Here is a 20949-nt window from a genome sequence, read left to right as displayed (position 1 = left end):
TTAGACACATATATCAATTTATGCATCCTCTCAGTTACATTTAAGTATCCAGCTGATCATTGACCGTCAAAATATTTCTTTGAAAAATGTCCGGCTGTCGTCGGGAAATTTTGGAAGCCCTGTTATAGAGGCCTCATTATGTTCATGTATTTTTTACGAAATATGCTGGCGCAAATACAAAATTTCAATCCTGGTATCTATGATGAGTTTATTTGCAAAGAGGAGTATTTTTGACATTAAAAGTGGCAAACTAAATGTATTGCAGATGTTGATTTCATATTTGTCAAGGTCAGTGTTAAAAGAGAATACATGTTTCCATAGATAAACCATAACATGTTCTTAATTGTCATGTTTGTCTTACATGTTGATTTGAATTTATAAGGAATCAACTTGGATTGTAAAGTTGAAGGAGTTTTGCCAAGATGCAGTTATATTGGTAATATGTTGAATTTTTCAGGTTTTTAGGTATAATGCCCATGACGACAGATTAGAACTCTGTTTAGAACCACATGGTCATTTCCAAGTGGAACCAAGAATTGAAGAAAAGGTTAAAGAAATGGTGGCTTCAGGAAAATTGACAGAAGCCAGATTTGGTAGTAGTGGAGCAGTTGGTAGACACAGTCCAAGAATGCAAGCATTTGCAGGTCAGGGTCATTCTTTGAGGCCAGCTGAAATAGAAAAAATGCCTGGAGATCTGCCAGAACCAGTAGGCCACCATCATCATCACCAAGTCCGAAAACTTCAGGTAGAGTAAAATTGTAAACCAGTTTAGGAAACAAAAGAGTAGTTTTACTACCCGGTATTACTTTTCTTATGTAAGTGAATAAGAAGAATGTTATAATTCAGTTAAGCAAGAAGAATAAAAATTCTCAACTTCTCTCAGGAAGGATTTCAAGGACCTAAAAGTATGCACTCTCAATCTATACATGTACTGCAATTACCCCAGTCTTAGAGTAAATTAAGGAAAAATGAGTGAATCTCTTAAGTCTGAAAAGTCACCACTGATTGATTAACAAACTAGAGTCAAACCTGCCTTAATGGTTACCTTGTTTCAATGGTCACCCATCTCTTACAGTCACTGTCTGACCCACCCAAACGTTTTCTCTATATAATTTAACTCTTTTCAGCTGTTTCCTGTCTTATGCAGTCAGCAGTCACCTAATTATACACCACACAAATAAGTTGGTATAATATTTTTACCCGCCAGTCCATCAGTCCTGTTCTTGTCATTGCAACTCCGCTGTAACCTTACAACAGAATTTCATGAAACTTTGTAGATAATAAGGACATACTATGTAGATATGCATATCACAAGAAATTTTTATCAGTTGACTATTTTAGAATTTATGAATCTTTGAACTTAGAAATATGGTGAGATTTTGTTTGCCCAGTGACAATGTTGTGGCGTGGGGTATGTGAGCATACTTACAATCGTTCTTTAACTTTTACATGAAATCATCATATCAACTTCTAATAATGGTCATTTTAATGTTTTTAACTACCTACATATGTATAACCACAACCAAATAATATATGTGTCCAGTAACAAAGTCAAAATAGGAAATGGAACCCATTTGTAACCGAGATCGTGCAATAGGAGGAAATTCGTGAATTCCTCGTGTTCTACTCCTTTCAGTATCCATTGAAAGTATAATCACCGACTTATTTCTCCACGAATATTTACATATATTGAAAGTTTTCTTCCAATTTACATTGTTAGAATCCGCCATTTTTTATTTCACTGTTCCAAGAACAATAACTCTACCAATTGAAAACACTCAAATAAATTGCTGTGATCCCTGGCACAGGTGTTGTGGGAATCCAAATTTTTCGGAACCTCTTTTATAAGGTCACCTCTCTTGAGCAGTCATTTTTAATGCTTCCTATTAGTGACTGCTAAATATAGGTTTAATTGTATATAATACCAATGCTTTTTATACGACCGCAAAAATTAAAATTTTTTTGGTCGTATATTGGTATGACGTTGGCGTCGTCGTCGTTGTCGTCGTCCGGTGTCGTTGTCGTCGTCGTCCGAAGACACATTGGTTTTCGCACTCTAACTTTAGTTTAAGTGAATGGATCTCTATGAAATTTTACCATAAGGTTCAATACCAAAAAAGGAAGGTAAGGATTGATTTTGGGGGTTATGGGACCAACAGTTAAGGAATTAGGGGCCAAAAAGGGGCCAAAAATAAGCAATTTTGTAACTTCCAGACATAACTTGTGTGTTAGTGTATGGATCTCTCTGACATTGTACCACAAGGTTCCATATCACAAAGGGAATGCTGGGATTGATTTTGGGGGTAATTGCCTCAAAATTTTAGGAATCGGGGGCCAAAAAAGGGGCAAAAACAAGCAATTTTCTAGTTTCATGATAATAACTTGTGTGTAAGTGTATGGATCTTTCTGAAATTGTACTACAAGGTTCCATATCACATAGGGAAAGCTGGAATTGAGTTTGGGGTAATTGCCCTAAACGTTTAGGAATAATGGGCCAAAAAGGGGCCAAAAATAAGCATTTTTCTAGTTTCCAGACAATAACTTGTGTTCAAGTGTATGGATCTCTCTGAAAATGTACTGCAAGGTACCATACCACAAAGGGAAGGCTGGGATTGATTTTGGGGGTAATTGCCTCAGAATTTTAGGAATAAGGGGCCAAAAAGGGGCAAAAAACAAGCATTTTTCTAGTTTCAGGATAATAACTTGTGTGTAAGTGTATGGATCTTTATGAAATTGTACTACAAGGTTCCATATCACAAAGGGTAAGCTGGGTTTGAGTTTGGGGGTAATTGCCCTAAACGTTTAGGAATTTGGGACCAAAAAGGGGCCTAAAAACAAGCATTTTCTAGTTTCCAGACAATAACTTGTGTTCAAGTGTATGGATCTCTCTGAAATTGTACTGCAAGGTACCATACCACAAAGGGAAGGCTGGGAGTGATGAATCATAAGGGGGTTCAAAAAATTTGGGGGAGGGATTTTTTTTTTCTTTAAAATTTTCCATTTTAAATTGGTTATTTCTGATTTATATATATAAAAGCAAATAATAATATGGTTTGAATAGGTAAATTAAAAATTTTTAAGTTCTTAGACCACATTCATTCTGTGTCAGAAACCTATGCTGTGTCAAATATTTAATTACAATCCAAATTCAGTGCTGTATCAAGCTTGAATGTTGTGTCCATACTTGCCCCAACTGTTCAGGGTTCGACCTCTGCGGTCGTATCAAGCTGCGCCCCAGCGGAGCATTTTATTAATATAGGTTTTATATCTATTTTGTTTTATTTATCATAGAACCTTTGTGATCCTGATAGACATGAGGAATCCATTTGTGAAGAATCAGAAGAAATACTTGAAGATGCACCTTCTGAGCAGTCACAAGAGTACCAGAAACTTGGACCAGGATATAGTGTTATTAGTTCAGAAAATGTTAATCAATCAAATGAGAACTTACAATTGTTTAAAGACCTGGCCCAAAGTATTGAAGAGACAATGAATGAAGATATAGCTGATATTAACAAAGAGGTATTGTTTAATGTAGATTCTGCATCCAGACAAAACAATTTTTATGCCCCCGCTGTAGCGGTTGGTGCATTAAGTTTTAACTTGAGTTTGCCTCAACCAAATGTTATGAAACTTATACACAATGCTTATAACCACAAAACACAGATCAAGTTTGAATTTTGGTGGCATCACTTTAACCGTTCTAGAGTTATGCCCCTTTATAAATGGAAAAATTGCAAAATTTTTAGTTTCTGTTTTCTAACTTAAGTTTGCCTCAACCAAATGTTATGAAAGTTATCTTCCTTTGTCCATGATTATAGTTGAATCAACTACAATTAATGCTTTATACAATGCAATGTTTAATTTTGACTTCCACTGATAAAACACAGATCATTCTGTAACTTAAGTTTGCCCCAACCAAACATTATGAAACCTTTACACAATATTCATTACCACAAAACTAAGATCAAGTACAAATTTTTTGTTTCCGTTTTCTAACTTTAGTTTGCCTCAACCAAATGTTATGAAACTTATACACAATGCTTATAACTTCATAATACAGATTAAGTACGAAATTTGGTGGCAACACTTTTATCATTCTTGAGTTATGTCCCTTTATAAACATAAAAATTGCTGAATTTTTCGTTTCCGTTCTCTAACTTTAGTTTGTCTCAACCAAATGTTATTAAACTTATACACAACCGTTCTAGAGTTATGCGTGGTTACCAATAGAAAAATTGCTGAATTTTTAGTTTCTGTTCTCTAAAGTTAGCCTCAACCAAATGTTATGAGACTTACACACAATGCTTATTACCACAAAACTCAGATCAAGTTCAAATCTTGGTAGCGTCACTTTTACTGTTCTTCAGTTATGTCCCTTTATAACTATATGATATTGCAAGCGGGGGCATCATCTGTGTATCCACATTTATTTCATTTTAAAACAGAAGGCTTGCTAATCTTTTACTATACAGAATGAAGTAGGTATTATAAGAGCCATTATTTGGCCTGTGAAATTACAAAAATAGTTAAATCTACAGAATTGTCTTCTATAATCTGAATTGTCTATTAGACGTGGTTTTTTATTTGTTTCAGATGGAGAGAATAGATAGTGAAGAAAGAATGAAGTCTAGTGTATGTAGTAGTGATATGTTGTCTCATGTTCCGTCAATATCTTCTATGTCTGACACAGTGTTTGAATCTGAAGCTGAGAAAGACAATCCTAGAATTGCAATATCAGAAGGTAATAGTTGTGCCATAAATTCCACAAATAGTGATAAAATGGAGGTCAATATGGAATGTTCTGATACTGGTTTGAAGAGGTCAGACAAAGAACTCTGTGATGTCATCAAAATTGACAGTTCGTCTGCTGCTGCTTCTTTGAGTCAGCAAGTAAAAGGCAAAAAGACAGTTGACAAAATGGAAGAAAATTCAGGTTGTCCTGTGTCTCTTTCAGTTGACACTGAAAAACCTGAAACTATTACCAGTGATGGGCAAGATGAGTCTGTATGTTACTCTTCTGATCAGCAAGAAATTGAACTAAAAATTGATGAAAGTAAATGCCAACCAGATCCAATGACACAAAATAACAAACTAATTCCAGAAACAAAGCTTGAGAAAGATGGTACCAAATCAGGTTCTTCTGCACAGACCAAAACCGATGAAGACAAAGAAATGGATACATCATAGCAGATCGGTTTTGTATGATATGTACATGATGTTAATGTATTATATGTAAATGATGTTAATGTATTATATGTAAATGCTGTTAATGTATTTTAATTTATTGTAGATTTTGTATCTGTTTCAAGTCTCAGAATTCTTGCATATAATTATGTCAGAAATTATTATTGTGTCAGATTTCAGAAAACTTGTCTTTTATTATTTACTTTCTATGAGGAAGTGTCCTAAAATCCATGTGAAGATTTTTTTCCATAAATGACTTCATTGTTGAAGTCTGGTGACACTTTTATAACAATTTTACAGGTTTATTTTTGGAAATAGATAGTATTCAATGCTTTATAAATGTGCTGGTGCTCAATTGAGATGCCATGAAGCTGAAGCCATATATTTCTGAAATAATAATTTGATTTAATTAACATCACATTGATGTGTATCGTACAAGAGAGTTAAAATTGTTTTTGTTTTCAAATATTGGATGTAGAAATGATAATGATTTATCAACTACTTATTGTGTGACTTCATTTTTTGTGATTTTTCAAAGCATCAAATAGATTACAAAATTAAGCACATGTAAGAGAAATATTTTTTAAGAAGAAGCCAGAAGTTATGACAAATATATTTTTAAATCTAGCTTGCAGCAATTGACAAAACTATTGATTTGTCTACAGATATCAATTTAGAATAATTATCCATTTAAGGCATTTTAATATTTATACCAATATATCTAACTCTAGTGGCGGGTTGCCCTATAGTGATCAATCTGTCTGTCCGTCCTTCTGTAACAAACTGTGTCCGCTCTTTATCTAGAGAACCAATATGATTTCAGAGTTTATACTTGACATGTATATTAACCAACACCAGAGGGTGTGTCATAATGTATGTACAACTTCCTAGGTCAAAGGTCAAGGTCAAAAACTTTGGTTTCAGTTGACAACCCCATGTCCTATGATACAGATTGTGTCCACTCTGTATATCGAGAACCGTCATGATTTCAAAGTTTATACTTGACATGTATATTAACCAACACCAGAGGGTGTGTCATAATGTATGTACAACTTCCTAGGTCAAATGTGAAGGTCAAAAACTTTGGTTTTAGTTGACAACCCCTTGTCCTATGGTACAGTTCATGTCTGCTCTATATCTTGAGAACCGTTATGATTTCAAAGTTTATACTTGACAGGTATATTGACCAACACTAGAGGGTATAACTTAAAAAAGTGTTTCATATCAGCTTATCCATGCAAATTTTTTACCACATGTTATTTACAGCTGGGCCCATAGAGATGGCTCCCATCTCAATGATGTCTAGTTAAAACTACCACTTTCATTTTTTTTTTAATATTTAAGCATCATCGAACATAAAATAGAATAATGTTTGGTTTGCAATGATTTAATGGTCACCATCTATCTTCCCAAGATCACCTCACTCTAGTCAAATATGTGGGAATGGGTTTTTCACTATTTATATTTATTTTTTATTGAAGAATATAATTTTATTGTTCTATATCATATATAAAATAATAACAGTTTGCATATCAAACAAAAGGTGACATGTTTTCTTCACATATTGATTACAGACATTCAACTGTTTTAGATATATATATATATCTTGTTCCTTTTTCTATAAAATAGACATCCAAAAAGACTTTATTGAGTTTTTAGCAAAACACGTCTTTTCTGAAATTGCACCAAGTTTTGTAATAGCAGTTCTTACGGCTGTCAGAAATCTTTTTAATTGAAATTATCACATTTATAAACATAAGTTGTAGTTGACATGTCATTTTACTCTGTATAGTCATTATTTGATATCCATGTAGGTAAAAGGTTGAATTATTGTACCGTTTCGTTTTGCTGACTAACTAGATAACAATTTTATCTTACTTGAATACCACCCAACTAAATATAAATAGAAAGGTATGCAAAATTATTTTTTTATTGTTTTTCTTTTTACAAATGAATAAAATGAGATAAAGGGTATACATCAATAAGACAGCCATCCAACAATAAAAATAGCCAAGAATGCACCATACAGTGACTATTTGAAACCATTTAGTTGATTCCTATTATCGTGCTATAGAGTATTCAATTAAGAATGATTTTTTAAATGTCAAACCTCCACTGGCATATTCTTGCATATTCACAGTCCATTAAAGATTACAACAAATACTGAACAGAAAAAGTGAATGCTTTACTTTGATTAAGTAACAGATAATCAAATACATTTAGAAGCTTAGAATCCAATGTCAGTCTAAAATATTTAAAGTAGGTATCCATTTAACATAATCTCTGTCTTTCTATTGGCAACAATATATACCATTGAGTGTTGTCGTAGACTTTCATATCATGTGAAAACACGTTACTAATTAAAGGCATGTGCCACCATCAATATTATTGATTATCTTTCATTATCCTTTTTTTTTATTTATGTTTTATTAGTTCATATAATATTTACTGTAAATAGTATCCACATCATTTGGACTCGGGTGGATAGTTGTTTCACTGGCAATCATACCCCATCACCTTTTGTTTATAACAATTAGCCAATTTTGTAACTTTTAAGAGATAAGACAGCAGGTGACATATCACATTTTCTATGAACCCTCGAAAGCCTGGACTTGCTTCTTGCTTCAAGATGTACTAAATTTTTTTTATGTTTTTTAAAGAAGAAGCTCTTCTAGGCTTCGTGACGTCTTGATAAGCTGTTTATGACGTTTTAATGTCATAGAAAGGCTTCACAGCAAATAACCAAAATAGCCTTTCAAGACGTCATTATTATTTGGACTAGGCTTCATGCAAAATGTGCTATGTCACTAGCATTCATATTATTTAAAACTTTTGCATCCAATTTATATTGCATTAAATCAAGGCAAACCGATATAGTGTGAAGGGAATTAAATGGCTGAAAACTTAGTTCATAATACCATGAAGCACATGTTCTTCTTTGATGCCACAGTAGTGATGTCAGAGGAAAGGTAAATGATTTTAAAATTCAATATTCTTCTTATGGCATTTGGGCGTTTTTATTGCTTTTAAAATTCTTCAATAGATAATTTTCAAAGTTGTTTATTTGATTGCTGTATTAAATTTTATTCTTGAAAAACTAAAATTTGTATACTTGTTAGTTGTATGTTATGGATTATTTGAAATTTGAAATTTCAAATAAAAAATGATTATAACTTCACATCAATATCTTAAACATTTATTATTGCGATTGTTGAATATTAATGTACAAATATATTTCGGACATTTATATGAGAATAGAAAATACTGATAGTATTAAGACATGGTTGTGTGATTAATTTTCCCGATTTTTGTGAAGTCAAAGGGTAAAAATAATGTTTTCAATTATTTTGATGTTGAATGTACTGAATATTTTTGTAATTTTCAATGTTAATTGTATTTTTAACAATGCTGCAAATAGAAATGGACCTGACTGTGGGAGTTGCTTGCTATGAAATTCAATATCTTTAAAAAAGAAAGTCTAAATGTATCTGTTGAAACACTTGTTTTCTTAATTGTTTTTGCTGCATCAATTAAAAATATCAGAACATGTAAAGGGGATGTTTTGTATGAAAAAATTTCAGAATTTTCCTGATAAAATTGAAAAAATTCTTTCATTACATGCATGTATGATCATTTTGATATGATTTGGCATGATTTGCTACAGCTTGGAATAAAAGATATTGACAAAAATAATGACTACCAATTTTAAATGAGCATAGAGCATGTCCTGAAAGAGTTTTTTTTTTTTATTGGTAAATGTGTGTCCATTGCATTCCTTAGAAAAATGAATGACAAGATTCTGTCAACAGATATGGCTCCTACTAACTAAAACCCAAATTAAAGTTTTTTATTACAAATCCAATTTTTATTTTTCATTCCTTAAAAATTTCTTATGGAATGCCCTTATTCACTTTCAAATTCTTTTATGATGAAGATTAATCATTTTCATGCAAACTGCTTCTTGAGTAAACCCTTAACATCTTTCTACGGTTGTTATAAACTGATCCTGCATAGGCATTAATTTATTTTTATATGAACAGTTAACAATGCTAAAGTATGTAATTTGAGTATAACATACCTTTCATGTAAGGCAACCATATAATACAGTAAATTTTGAAATTTTCGCAATGTTTTTATTATTGCAAAAATTGCAACCAGAAAGTTTTCTCAAAAATACAAAATTTCATTTTATATTTTGATAGCTTTGTTTGTTTGCCTAATTTCCAGAAATAGCAATGATTTATCTTGCATCCTTGTTTATTTCTATTAAGAAATAATCGTAATAGTAGGTGCATCATGCATGCAAAATTTCTGAATTAACAGTATTCTGTTTGTCATTTTTCATTTATATTTAACCAGATATTATATGTTAATATTATTTGTTAAATTATGAAATTTGAAGTTTAAATGAATTGAAATTAACTGGGCAATTATATAACCAGAAGTTCTTTAGCAAGAGTGTACCATATTACTTTATGTGTAATACATATGTGTAATACATATGTCTTTTATATACGGCTATGACATTTGTGGTTCTGTTATGGCATGTACGGTATGTAAGAAACTTTCCTCTTCAGTTCCTAGATTGACCTGATATTAATCTAAATAATAAGTAAAAAACCACTGACTATGGTAATATAAGGCTGCAATTAAGCAGGGATTGATTATCTTTTTAACTGAAAATGAAATGTTTTACATAAGTACTATATGAACCCATAATTAACATTTAAATCTTTATGGGAGATATCCACATCAGCCATTTAAGAGGATTCTAAGGGAGCAAGTGTAAGGTAGAATGTGAAATAAAAAGGGGATTTCACAATCAAAATAATTTTCAGGCTTTAGTTGTAAATATATGAAAAACTTTGAATTGTAGCCTATAAGCAAGAATACTTGAAAAAAAAAACTGGCAAACATGTTAAATGAAATTAACCCTTTACTACTGTCATGTAAGTCTGTGATAGTTGTATGGTGCAGCTTTACATGTAAATACATTAACCATATCAAAATTTTTGTTTTTGTTTGTAAAAATGTATAAATAGGTGAAATGTTTAGAATATTTCTTCAAATTTAGATCAACTAAATGAAAAATGTGTCACCATCTTTTTATTGGATGGCATTTACAGTTATTAGTGCTTGTTGTTTATATTTTTTGTTTATTTCTATTTTGTTGTTAATATATAAATATGAAAAATTAATATGTAAACCATCAAGTCTTTAGATGTTTATATGTATTGACTTGATGCAGCTTCTAATATTGAAATAAATAAGTTCATCATGGAATTGTTCTGCAATACTTGAATATTGATTTATTGTTGTATCACATTGAAAGATGTCAGAGGATAGTTTGAAGATATCGTGCTAGCTTAGCCTGTTTGTCCAAAGACACATTTAAACTAAGATTGACTTACATGCTTTTGAAATCTAATTTAACAGACTTAACAAATATTACACAGATATAAATTATGTAAATTTTTCCACCATTTGTCTTTTTTCCCATAAAATGAAGGTCTATTTTAATTTTTAATTTGGTTTAATGATGGAAATATTAAGTTGTAAATTTTTGTTAGTATAGCAGTTGTTTTTAGAGCAATAACTTGAAAACTGCTCAACCAATGCTTTTCAATATAAAAATAGATGTGGTTTGATTGCTAATGAGACAACTAGCCACCAGAGTTAAAATGAAGTGGTAGTAAGCAATTATAGGCCACGTATGTTCTTCAACAATGAGAAAAACACATACCGTATAGTTGGCTATAAAAGACCCTGATAGGTAAAATATGAAACAAAAACAACTAACAGCCTAATTTATAAAAAAAAATATTATGAAAAACAAATATGACATAATTGTACTACTGGCTCCTGACTTGGGATAGGCACATAGAGAATGTGGTGTTGTTAAACATGTTTGCGAACACAAAACCCCTCCCCCTAACCTGGGACAGTGATGTAACAGCACAACATAAGAACAAATTGTAAGTTGCAATTGTCTCAAATTTTAAGATGTTGTAAAAGATGATAAAATGGAGGTCAACTGTAATGTTGACCATTATTACTTTTGCCATTCTGGAGTTATTGTCCTTGAATGATCAGGAAATGGCACTTTATGTAGTTTCTGCCCAATTTAGTACCTTTCAACCAATTGTTTTCTTTTAATATGTTGTATAAACTGATGACAAAAATGGAATCAAGTTAGATATTAACAATTTTTATACGCCTGTTTACGGGACGTATTATGGTATACCTTTGACCGTCTGTTCGTCCGTCTGTTCGTCCGTCTGTCTGTCCATCCGTCCGTCGTCAACATGTCCAACATTAATTCAAAAACGCTTTTTTTTTTTTTTTTTACCTATATGCATGAAACTTTTGTGAATTGTTTATATCTATTGACGTGAGCTCCCTTTCGTTTTTATAAATTTTAGATTTACCGTTTCAGATTTATGGGGTTTTATTCATTTCAAAAAGGGGGATTTTTCAGTTTCGGACAATACCTCAAAAATGCTTTCAGCATTTTTTATGAAACTTTGGTAAATTGTTTATATCTATTTTTGTAAGCTCTCTTTTGATTTTTATAAATTTTTGAATTTAGGTTTCCGAGTTATAAGATTTTATTTGTTTATAGTCTGACAACAGATTTACTAAGCATTGTGCAACAGCACAGTAGTGTATTGCACAACAGCAAGAAATCTTTAATTGAATATAAATTAAATTCATATAACCGATTTCAAGTTCTTTGACTACATTTATTCAGAAACCTATAATATGTCAAATATTTAATTACAATCCAAATTCAGACCTGTATCAAGCATGAATATTGTGTCCATTTTTTCCCCAACTGTTCAGGGTTGGACCTCTGCGGGCGTATCCAGCTGCGCTCAGCGAAGCAGTTTATCACTTTTGCTGTTCAGGAGTTATGTTCATTGATTGATTGGAAATTGGACTTTAGGTTGATTTTGTGCGATAACTTGAGAACACTTTGTTCAATCGTTTTAAAATATTGAAATATAGTTTCTTCAAGGGTGTGGAAATGTTTGTTGTGACCACTTGTCCCTGGGCAAGTGAAAGTGTAAATTTTACTTGTCCAGAAGAAAAGTTACTTGCCCTTAATGAATTTTGGAATGAAGATGTATTTTGACTGTAAACATATATGTTTCTAAAACAGTTTTGAAACACAATGGAAATGGTGTTCACGGTCTTTGTTTCTATTTATGAATGATAAAAAGATAAGTAGAGTATACAACAGTGTGATAAAACCAACCAAAAATAAAACAACTTTAAACTTAAGATTCTAGAGGCAAATTTTGCAATGTTTTTCTATGCTAGCTTACATGAAGATTATATCATGACTCATTGACTTATATTTTCTTCACTGTCATCCAGTGCGAAGTTTTAAAGTTAATGAAGAGATGAAAACCAAATAATTGATGAATTATTGAATTGTTGTTTGCACCACCCTCCCCTCTCCCCGCAAAAAAAAAAAAAAAAAAAGTTTTGGTGGGCAGATTGTAAATTAGAATTTTTTTGGATTATAAAACTTTTAAAATACTCTATTCCTTTTATTTTCATACTATTTGTCCTTTAACGCTTCTGATTTCCATGTCTTGTCAAAACCAAGTTCTTGGCTCAACAATTTTATTTTTTGTGAGGAGCCTCTTCTCCGTTGGTCAACTTAAGAGCGAAGACCAATCTAAAGATGCATACTCAACTCAACCGGTCAATTAGTTTTCCTTCTTGAGAGTCAGAGCTTGAAATTAATAATGACCATTTCCGGTGTACCGTTGCTACATGTATAACCTAATTAACGATCCTTTATCAATGAGGAAATAAATGTGGATAATACGCTTGCATAATATATAGTTATAAAGGGACATAACTGAAGAACGGTAAAAGTGACACTACCCAAATTTGAACTTGATCTGAGTTTTGTGGTAATAAGCATTGCGTGTAAGGCTCATAACATTTGGTTGAGGCTAACTTAAGTAGAGAACAGAAACTAAAAATTCAGCAATTTTTATACGACCGCAAAAAAATTTTTGTGGTCGTATATTGGTATGACGTTGGCGTCGGCGTCGTCGTCGTCGTCGTCCGGCGTCGTCCGAAGACACATTGGTTTTCGCACTCTAACTTTAGTTTAAGTGAATGGATCTCTATGAAATTTTACCACAAGGTTCAAAAGGAAGGTTGGGATTGAATTTGGGGGTTATGGTACCAACAGTAAAGGAATTAGGGGCCAAAAAGGGGCCAAAAATAAGCATTTTTGTAACTTCCAGACATAACTTGTGTGTTAGTGTATGGATCTCTCTGACATTGTACCACAAGGTTCCATATCACAAAAGGAATGCTGGGATTGATTTTGGGGGTAATTGCCTCACAATTTTAGGAATTAGGGGCCAAAAAAGGGGCAAAAAACAAGCATTTTTCTAGTTTCATGACAATAACTTGTGTGTAAGTGTATGGATCTTTCTGAAATTGTACTACAAGGTTCCATATCACAAAGGGAAAGCTGGAATTGAGTTTGGGGCTAATTGCTGAAACATTTAGGAATTGGGGGCCAAAAAGGGGCCAAAAATAAGCATTTTTCTAGTTTCCAGACAATAACTTGTGTTCAAGTGTATGGATCTCTCTGAAATTGTACTGCAAGGTACCATACCACAAAGGGAAGGCTGGGATTGATGATGGGGGTAATTGCCTCAATATTGTAGGAATTAGGGGCCAAAAAGGGGCAAAAAACAAGCATTTTTCTAGTTTCAGGACAATAACTTGTGTGTAAGTGTATGGATCTTTATGAAATTGTACTACAAGGTTCCATATCACAAAGGGAAAGCTGGGTTTGAGTTTGGGGGTAATTGCCCTAAACGTTTAGGAATTTGGGGCCAAAAAGGGGCCAAAAAACACATTTTTCTAGTTTCCAGACTATAACTTGTGTTCAAGTGTATGGATCTCTCTGAAATTGTACTGCAAGGTACCATACCACAAAGGGAAGGCTGGGATTGATGATGGGGGTAATTGCCTCAATATTGTAGGAATTAGGGGCCAAAAAGGGGCAAAAAACAAGCATTTTTCTAGTTTCAGGACAATAACTTGTGTGTAAGTGTATGGATCTTTATGAAATTGTACTACAAGGTTCCATATCACAAAGGGAAAGCTGGGTTTGAGTTTGGGGGTAATTGCCCTAAACGTTTAGGAATTTGGGGCCAAAAAGGGGCCAAAAAACACATTTTTCTAGTTTCCAGACTATAACTTGTGTTCAAGTGTATGGATCTCTCTGAAATTGTACTGCAAGGTACCATACCATAAAGGGATGGCTGGGATTGAGTTTGGGGTGATGAATCATAAGGGGGTTCAAAAAATTTGGGGGTGGATTTTTTTTTTTTTTTCCTTTTTTTTCTTTTTTTCCTTTTTTTTTCTTTTAAAATTTTCCATTTTATGTTGGTTTTTCTGATTTATATTTAAAAGCAAATGATAATGATATGGTTGGAGATACACACCAAACAGGATGTGTAAATTATTATATAATAAGTATTGTCCAATAGCAAGAAATTTTCAATTGCACAGTATTGCACAATAGCAAGAAATCTTCAATTGCACAGTATTGCGCAATAGCAAGAAATCTTCAATTGCACAGTATTGCGCAATAGCAAGAAATATCCAATAGCACAATATTGCGCAATAGCAAGAAATTGTCAATTGTACAGTATTGCGCAATAGCAAGAAATATTTAATTGCACAGTATTGTGCAAAAGAAGATACTTCCTATAAATTGCTTATTTCTTGACCAATTTCAATGGGGTTTTATTCTTGAATTCTTGGGGTTCTTTAATATGCTGAATCTAACCGTGTATTTAGTTTTTGGATTTTGGGCCCTGTTTTTAAATTGGTCCACATTGAGGTCCAAAGGGTCCAAAATTAAACTTTGTTTGATTTCATCAAAAATTGAATTATTGGGGTTCTTTGATATGCTGAATCTAACCGTGTATTTAGATTCTTAATTTTTATACGACCGCAAAAAAATTTTGTGTTCGTATATTGGTATGACGTTGGCGTCGTCGTCCAAATACACATTGGTTTTCGCACTCTAACTTTAGTTTAAGTGAATGGATCTTTTTGAAATTTGACCATAAGGTTAAATACCACAAAAGGAAGGTTGGGATTGATTTTGGGGGTTATGGTACCAACAGTTAAGGAATTAGGGGCCAAAAAGGGGCCAAAAATAAGCATTTTCTAGTTTCCAGACAATAACTGTGCAACGGTGTATGGATCTCTCTGAAATTATACTACAAGTTTCCATACCACAAAGGGATGGTAAGGATTTGCTTTGGGGGGTTATGGCTCAAACCGTTTAGGAATTAGGGGCAAAAAAGGGGGAAAAACAAGGTTGTCCTGGTTAATGGACAAATACTTTAGTACAAAACATAATTTAAAGCAGTGTAAGGGAGATAAATCAAATACATCATTGAAATTATCTCCCTTACACTGCTTTTAAATTATGTATAAAGTAATGGTTAATGAACAATAAAGATAATTTAAAACAGTGTAAGGGAGGTAATCCAAATACAACGTTTTAGTTACTTCCCTTACACTGCTTTTAAATTATGTTTAAAGAAATGCATATTTATAAAGGAAGACCAGTAAAAATATCTGCAAATGTTGCATCTTTTTTTTTTACAAAAAAATCCATATGAAAGATTTGACACTATATTTTTAATTCTATTATAAAATAGATTAAGTTAGCACTATGGTAAATTTAAATGGGTAATTATGGTTGCCAACTCCATTGGAAATTTGAATTGAGATTATGACTATATCTTGAGGGAAAGAATTTTTTGGGGGAAAAAAGGTGGGAGGGGGGTTTAAAAAGAAATTGTGGGGGGTCAATTTTTTCTCATTTCAGATTTCAGAAATTAAAAAGAAATATTCTTCAAATATTATTTTTTTTTCAAATTTCAAATATTGAAAAATTTCAAGAAGTAATCTTTAATTGCACAGTATGGCGCATTAGATTTGTAAAATCTTTGATCACATTTATTTATTTGTTATGCCGAATCTAACAGTGTATTTAGATTTTTAATTTTGGGTCCAGTTTTCAAATTGGTCTACATTAAGGTCCAAAGGGTCCAAAATTAAACTTTGTTTGATTTTAGCAAAAATTGAATATATGAGGTTCTTTGATATGCTGAATCTAAACATGTATTTAGATTAGCCCAGTTTTCAAGTTAGTCCAAATTGGGGTCCAAAATTAAACTTTGTTCGATTTCAACAAAAATTAAATATATGGGGTTCTTTGATATGCTGAATCTAACCATGTATTTAGATTTTTTATTTGTGGACCCCGTTATCAAATTGGTTCATATTGAGGTCAAAAGGGTCCAAATTTAAACTTTGTTTGTTTTCATCTAAAATTGAATTATTGGGGTTCTTTGATATTCCAAATCTAACCGTGTATTTAGATTTTTAATTTTGGGTCCTGTTTTTTAATTTGGTCTACATTAAGGTCCAAAGGGTCCAAAATTAAGCTTAGTTTGATTTTAACAAAAATTGAATTCTTGGGGTTCTTTGATATGCTGAATCTAAACATGTGTTTAGATTTTTGATTATGGGCCCAGTTTTCAAGTTGGTCCAAGATAGGGTCCAGTATTTAAACTTTGTTTGATTTCAACAAAAATTGAATATATGGGGTTCTTTGATATGCTGAATCTAAACATGTATTTAGATTTTTGATTATGGGCCCAGTTTTCAAGTTGGTCCAAATTGGGGTCCAAATTTAAACTTTGTTTGATTTCCACAAAAATTGAATATATGAGGTTCTTTGATATGCTGAATCTAACCATGTATTTAGATTTTTTTATTTGTGGGCCCCCCCTATCAAATTGGTTCATATTTAGGTCAAAAGGGTCCAAAATTAAACTTTGTTTGATTTCATCAAAAATTGAATTATTGGGGTTCTTTGATATTCCAAATCTAACCGTGTATTTAGATTTTTAATTTTAGGTCCCGTTTTTTAAATTGGTCTACATTAAGGTCCAAAGGGTCCAAAATTAAACTTAGTTTGATTTTAGCAAAAATTGAATTCTTGGGGTTCTTTGATATGCTGAATCTAAACATGTGTTTAGATTTTTGATTATGGGCCCAGTTTTCAAGTTTGTCCAAGTTGGGGTCCAAAATTAAACTTTTTTTGATTTCAACAAAAATTGAATATATGGGGTTCTTTGATATGCTGAATCTAACCATGAATTTTGATTTTTTATTTGTGGGCCCCGCTATCAAATTGGTTCATATTGAGGTCAAAAGGGTCCAAAATTAAACTTTGTTTGATTTCATCAAAAATTGAATTATTGGGGTTCTTTGATATTTCAAATCTAACCGTGTATTTAGATTTTTAATTTTAAGTCCCGTTTTTTAAATTGGTCTACATTAAGGTCCAAAGGGTCCAAAATTAAACTTAGTTTGATTTTAACAAAAATTGAATTCTTGGGGTTCTTTGATATGCTGAATCTAAACATGTGTTTAGATTTTTTATTATGGGCCCAGTTTTCAAGTTTGTCCAAGTTGGGGTCCAAAATTAAACTTTGTTTGATTTTAACAAAAATTGAATATATGGGGTTCTTTGATATGCTGAATCTAACAATGTATTTTGATTTTGGATATTGGACCATAATAGGTAAATTAAAAAAATTCAAGTTCTTAGACCACATTCTTTCTGTGTCAGAAACCTATGCTGTGTCAAATATTTAATAACAATCCAAATTCAGAGCTGCATCAATGCTTGAATGTTGTGTCCATACTTGCCCCAACTGTTCAGGGTTCGACCTCTGCGGTCGTATCAAGCTGCGCCCCAGCGAAGCATTTTATTGGTTCTGTTTTCAAATTGGTCTACATTAAGGTCCAAAGGGTCCAAAATTAAACTTAGTTTGATTTTAACAAAAATTGAATTCTTAGGGTTCTTTGATATGCTGAATCTAAACATGTATTTAGATTTTTGATTATGGGCCCAGTTTTCAAGTTTGTCCAAATCGGGGTCCAAAATTAAACTTTGTTTGATTTCAACAAAAATTGAATATATGGGGTTCTTTGATATGCTTAATCTAACCATGTATTTAGATTTTTGATTTTTGGGCCCTGTTATCAACTTTGTCCACATTGAGGTCAAAAGGGTCCAAAATTAAACTTTGTTTGATTTCATCAAAAATTGAATTCTTGGGGTTCTTTGATATGCTGAATCTAACCATGTATTTAGATTTTGGATATTGGACCATAATAGGTGAATGTCCAATTTAAAATTTTTAAGTTCTTAGACCACATTCATTCTGTGTCAGAAACCTATGCTGTGTCAAATATTTAATCACAATCCAAATGCAAAGCTGTATCAAGCTTGAATGTTGTGTCCATACTTGGCCCAACTGTTCAGGGTTCGACCTCTGCGGTCGTATCAAGCTGCGCCCTGCGGAGCATTTTATTTTCTATTTGTAAACACGCATAACTCTAGAACGGTTGTGTATAAGTTTTATTACATTTGGTTGAGACAAACTAAAGTTAGAGAACTGAAACCAAAAATTCAGCAATTTTTATGTTTATAAAGGGACATAGCTCAAGAATGGTAAAAGTGTCGCCACCAAATTTCGTACTTAACCTGTATTATGTAGTAATAAGCATTGTGTATAAGTTTCATAACATTTGAAAACGGAAACAAAAAATTTGTACTTGATCTTAGTTTTGTGGTAATGAATATTGTGTATAGGTTTCATAATGTTTGGTTGGGGCAAACTTAAGTTACAGAATGGAAACTAAAAATTTTGCAATCTTTCGATTTATAAAGGGGCATAACTCAATAATGGTTATAGTGACACTACCCAAATTCAACTTACTCTGTGTCTTATCAGTGGAAGTCAAAATTAAACATTGCATTGTATAAAGCATTGATTGTAGTTGATTCAACTATAATCATGGACAAAGGAAGATAACTCCAATTTTGAAAATTACTTTGATATTTAGAAGAAAATGAAAATTTTGCAATTTTTCCATTTATAAAGGGGCATAACTCTAGAACGGTTAAAGTGACGCCACCAAAATTCAAACTTGACCTGTGTTTTGTGGTAATAAGCATTGTGTATAAGTTTTATAACATTTGGTTGATGTAAACTTAAGTTAGAGAATGGAAACTAAATAAAAATTTTGCAATTTTTCCATTTATTAAGGGGCATAACTCTAGAACGGTTAAAGTTATGCCACCAAAATTCAAACTTGATCTGTGTTTTGTGGTAATAAGCATTGTGTATAAGTTTCATAACATTTGGTTGAGGCAAACTCAAGTTAGAGAAAGGAAACCAATTTTGGGACGTACGTACATACGTTCGTACGTATGTACGTACGTACAGACAGACAAGGGTAAAACTTAATGCCCCCACCACTATGGCGGGGGCATAAAAATCACAGAATATTAATGAAACCCGGGTCCGCATACTTATTCTTATATGACCGCAAAAATTTTTGGAATGACTTTGGCGTCGTCGTCGTCGTCCGAAGACACATTGGTTTTCGCACTCTAACTTTAGTTTAAGTGAATGGATATCTTTGAAATTTTACCATAAGGTTCAATACCACAAAAGAAAGGTTGGGATTGATTTTGGGGGTTATGGTACCAACAGTTAAGGAATTAGGGGCAAAAAGGGGCCAAAAAATAAGCATTTTCTAGTTTCCAGACAATAACTGTGGAACGGTGTATGGATCTCTCTGAAATTATACTACAAGTTTCCGTACCACAAAGGGATGGTTAGGATTTGCTTTGGGGGGTTATGTCTCAAACCGTTTAGGAATTAGGGGCAAAAAAGGGGGGAAAACAAGGTTGTCCTGGTTAATGGACAAATACTTGAGTACAAAACATAATTTTAAAGCAGTGAAAAGGAGATAAATCAAATACATCATTGAAATTATCTCCCTTACACTCCTTTTAAATTATGTATAAAGTAATGGTTAATGAACAATTAAGATAATTTAAAACAGTGTAAGGGAGGTAATCCAAATACAACGTTTTGGTTACTTCCCTTACACTGCTTTTAAATTATGTTTAAAGAAATGCATATTTATAAAGGAAGACCAGTAAAAATATCTGCAAATGTTGCATCTTTTTTTTTTACAAAAAAATCCATATGAAAGATTTGACACTATATTTTAAATTCTATTATAAAATAGATTAAGTTAGCACTATGGTAAATTTAAATGGATAATTATGGTTGCAAACTCCATTGGAAATTTGAATTGAGATTATGACCATATCTTGAGGGAAAGAATTTTTTGTGGGAAAAAAAGGGGGAGGGGGGTAAAAAGAAATTGTGGGGGTCAATTTTTTCTCGTTTCAGATTTCAGAAATTAAAAAGAATTATTCTTCAAATATTGTTTTTTTTTCAAATTTCAAATATTGAAAAATTTCAAGAAGTAATCTTTAATTGCACAGTGTGGCGCATTAGATTTGTAAAATCTTTGACCACATTTATTTATTTGTTATGCCGAATCTAACCGTGTATTTAGATTTTTAATTTTGGGTCCAGTTCCAAAGGGTCCAAAATTAAACTTTGTTTGATTTTAACAAAAATTGAATATATGGGGTTCTTTGATATGCTGAATCTAAACATGTATTTAGATTTTTGATTTTTGGCCCAGTTTTCAAGTTGGTCCAAATTGGGGTCCAAAATTAAACTTTGTTTGATTTCAACAAATATTGAATATATGGGGTTCTTTGATATGCTGAATCTAACCGTGTATTTAGAT

General features: G+C 32.3%; 1 protein-coding gene across 1 annotated transcript in view; it reads left to right on the top strand.

Moving 5' to 3' along the window:
- Nucleotides 1-10470, top strand: part of LOC127705180 (deubiquitinating protein VCPIP1-like) — a 44856-nt gene extending 34386 nt beyond the window's left edge. Inside the window, exons 15-17 of the mRNA XM_052209432.1 lie at nt 458-745; nt 3292-3522; nt 4597-10470. Of these exons, the coding sequence (XP_052065392.1) occupies nt 458-745; nt 3292-3522; nt 4597-5190 (1113 nt within the window). The 3' untranslated portion in view covers nt 5191-10470. The remainder of the gene's footprint in view (nt 1-457; nt 746-3291; nt 3523-4596) is intronic.
- The last annotated feature ends 10479 nt before the right edge of the window (nt 10471-20949 follow it).

This window comes from Mytilus californianus, unplaced genomic scaffold (genome assembly GCF_021869535.1).
Source record: "Mytilus californianus isolate M0D057914Y unplaced genomic scaffold, xbMytCali1.0.p SCAF_6, whole genome shotgun sequence".
Taxonomy (NCBI): domain Eukaryota; kingdom Metazoa; phylum Mollusca; class Bivalvia; order Mytilida; family Mytilidae; genus Mytilus; species Mytilus californianus.
This window is presented reverse-complemented; position numbering and strand designations above follow the sequence as displayed.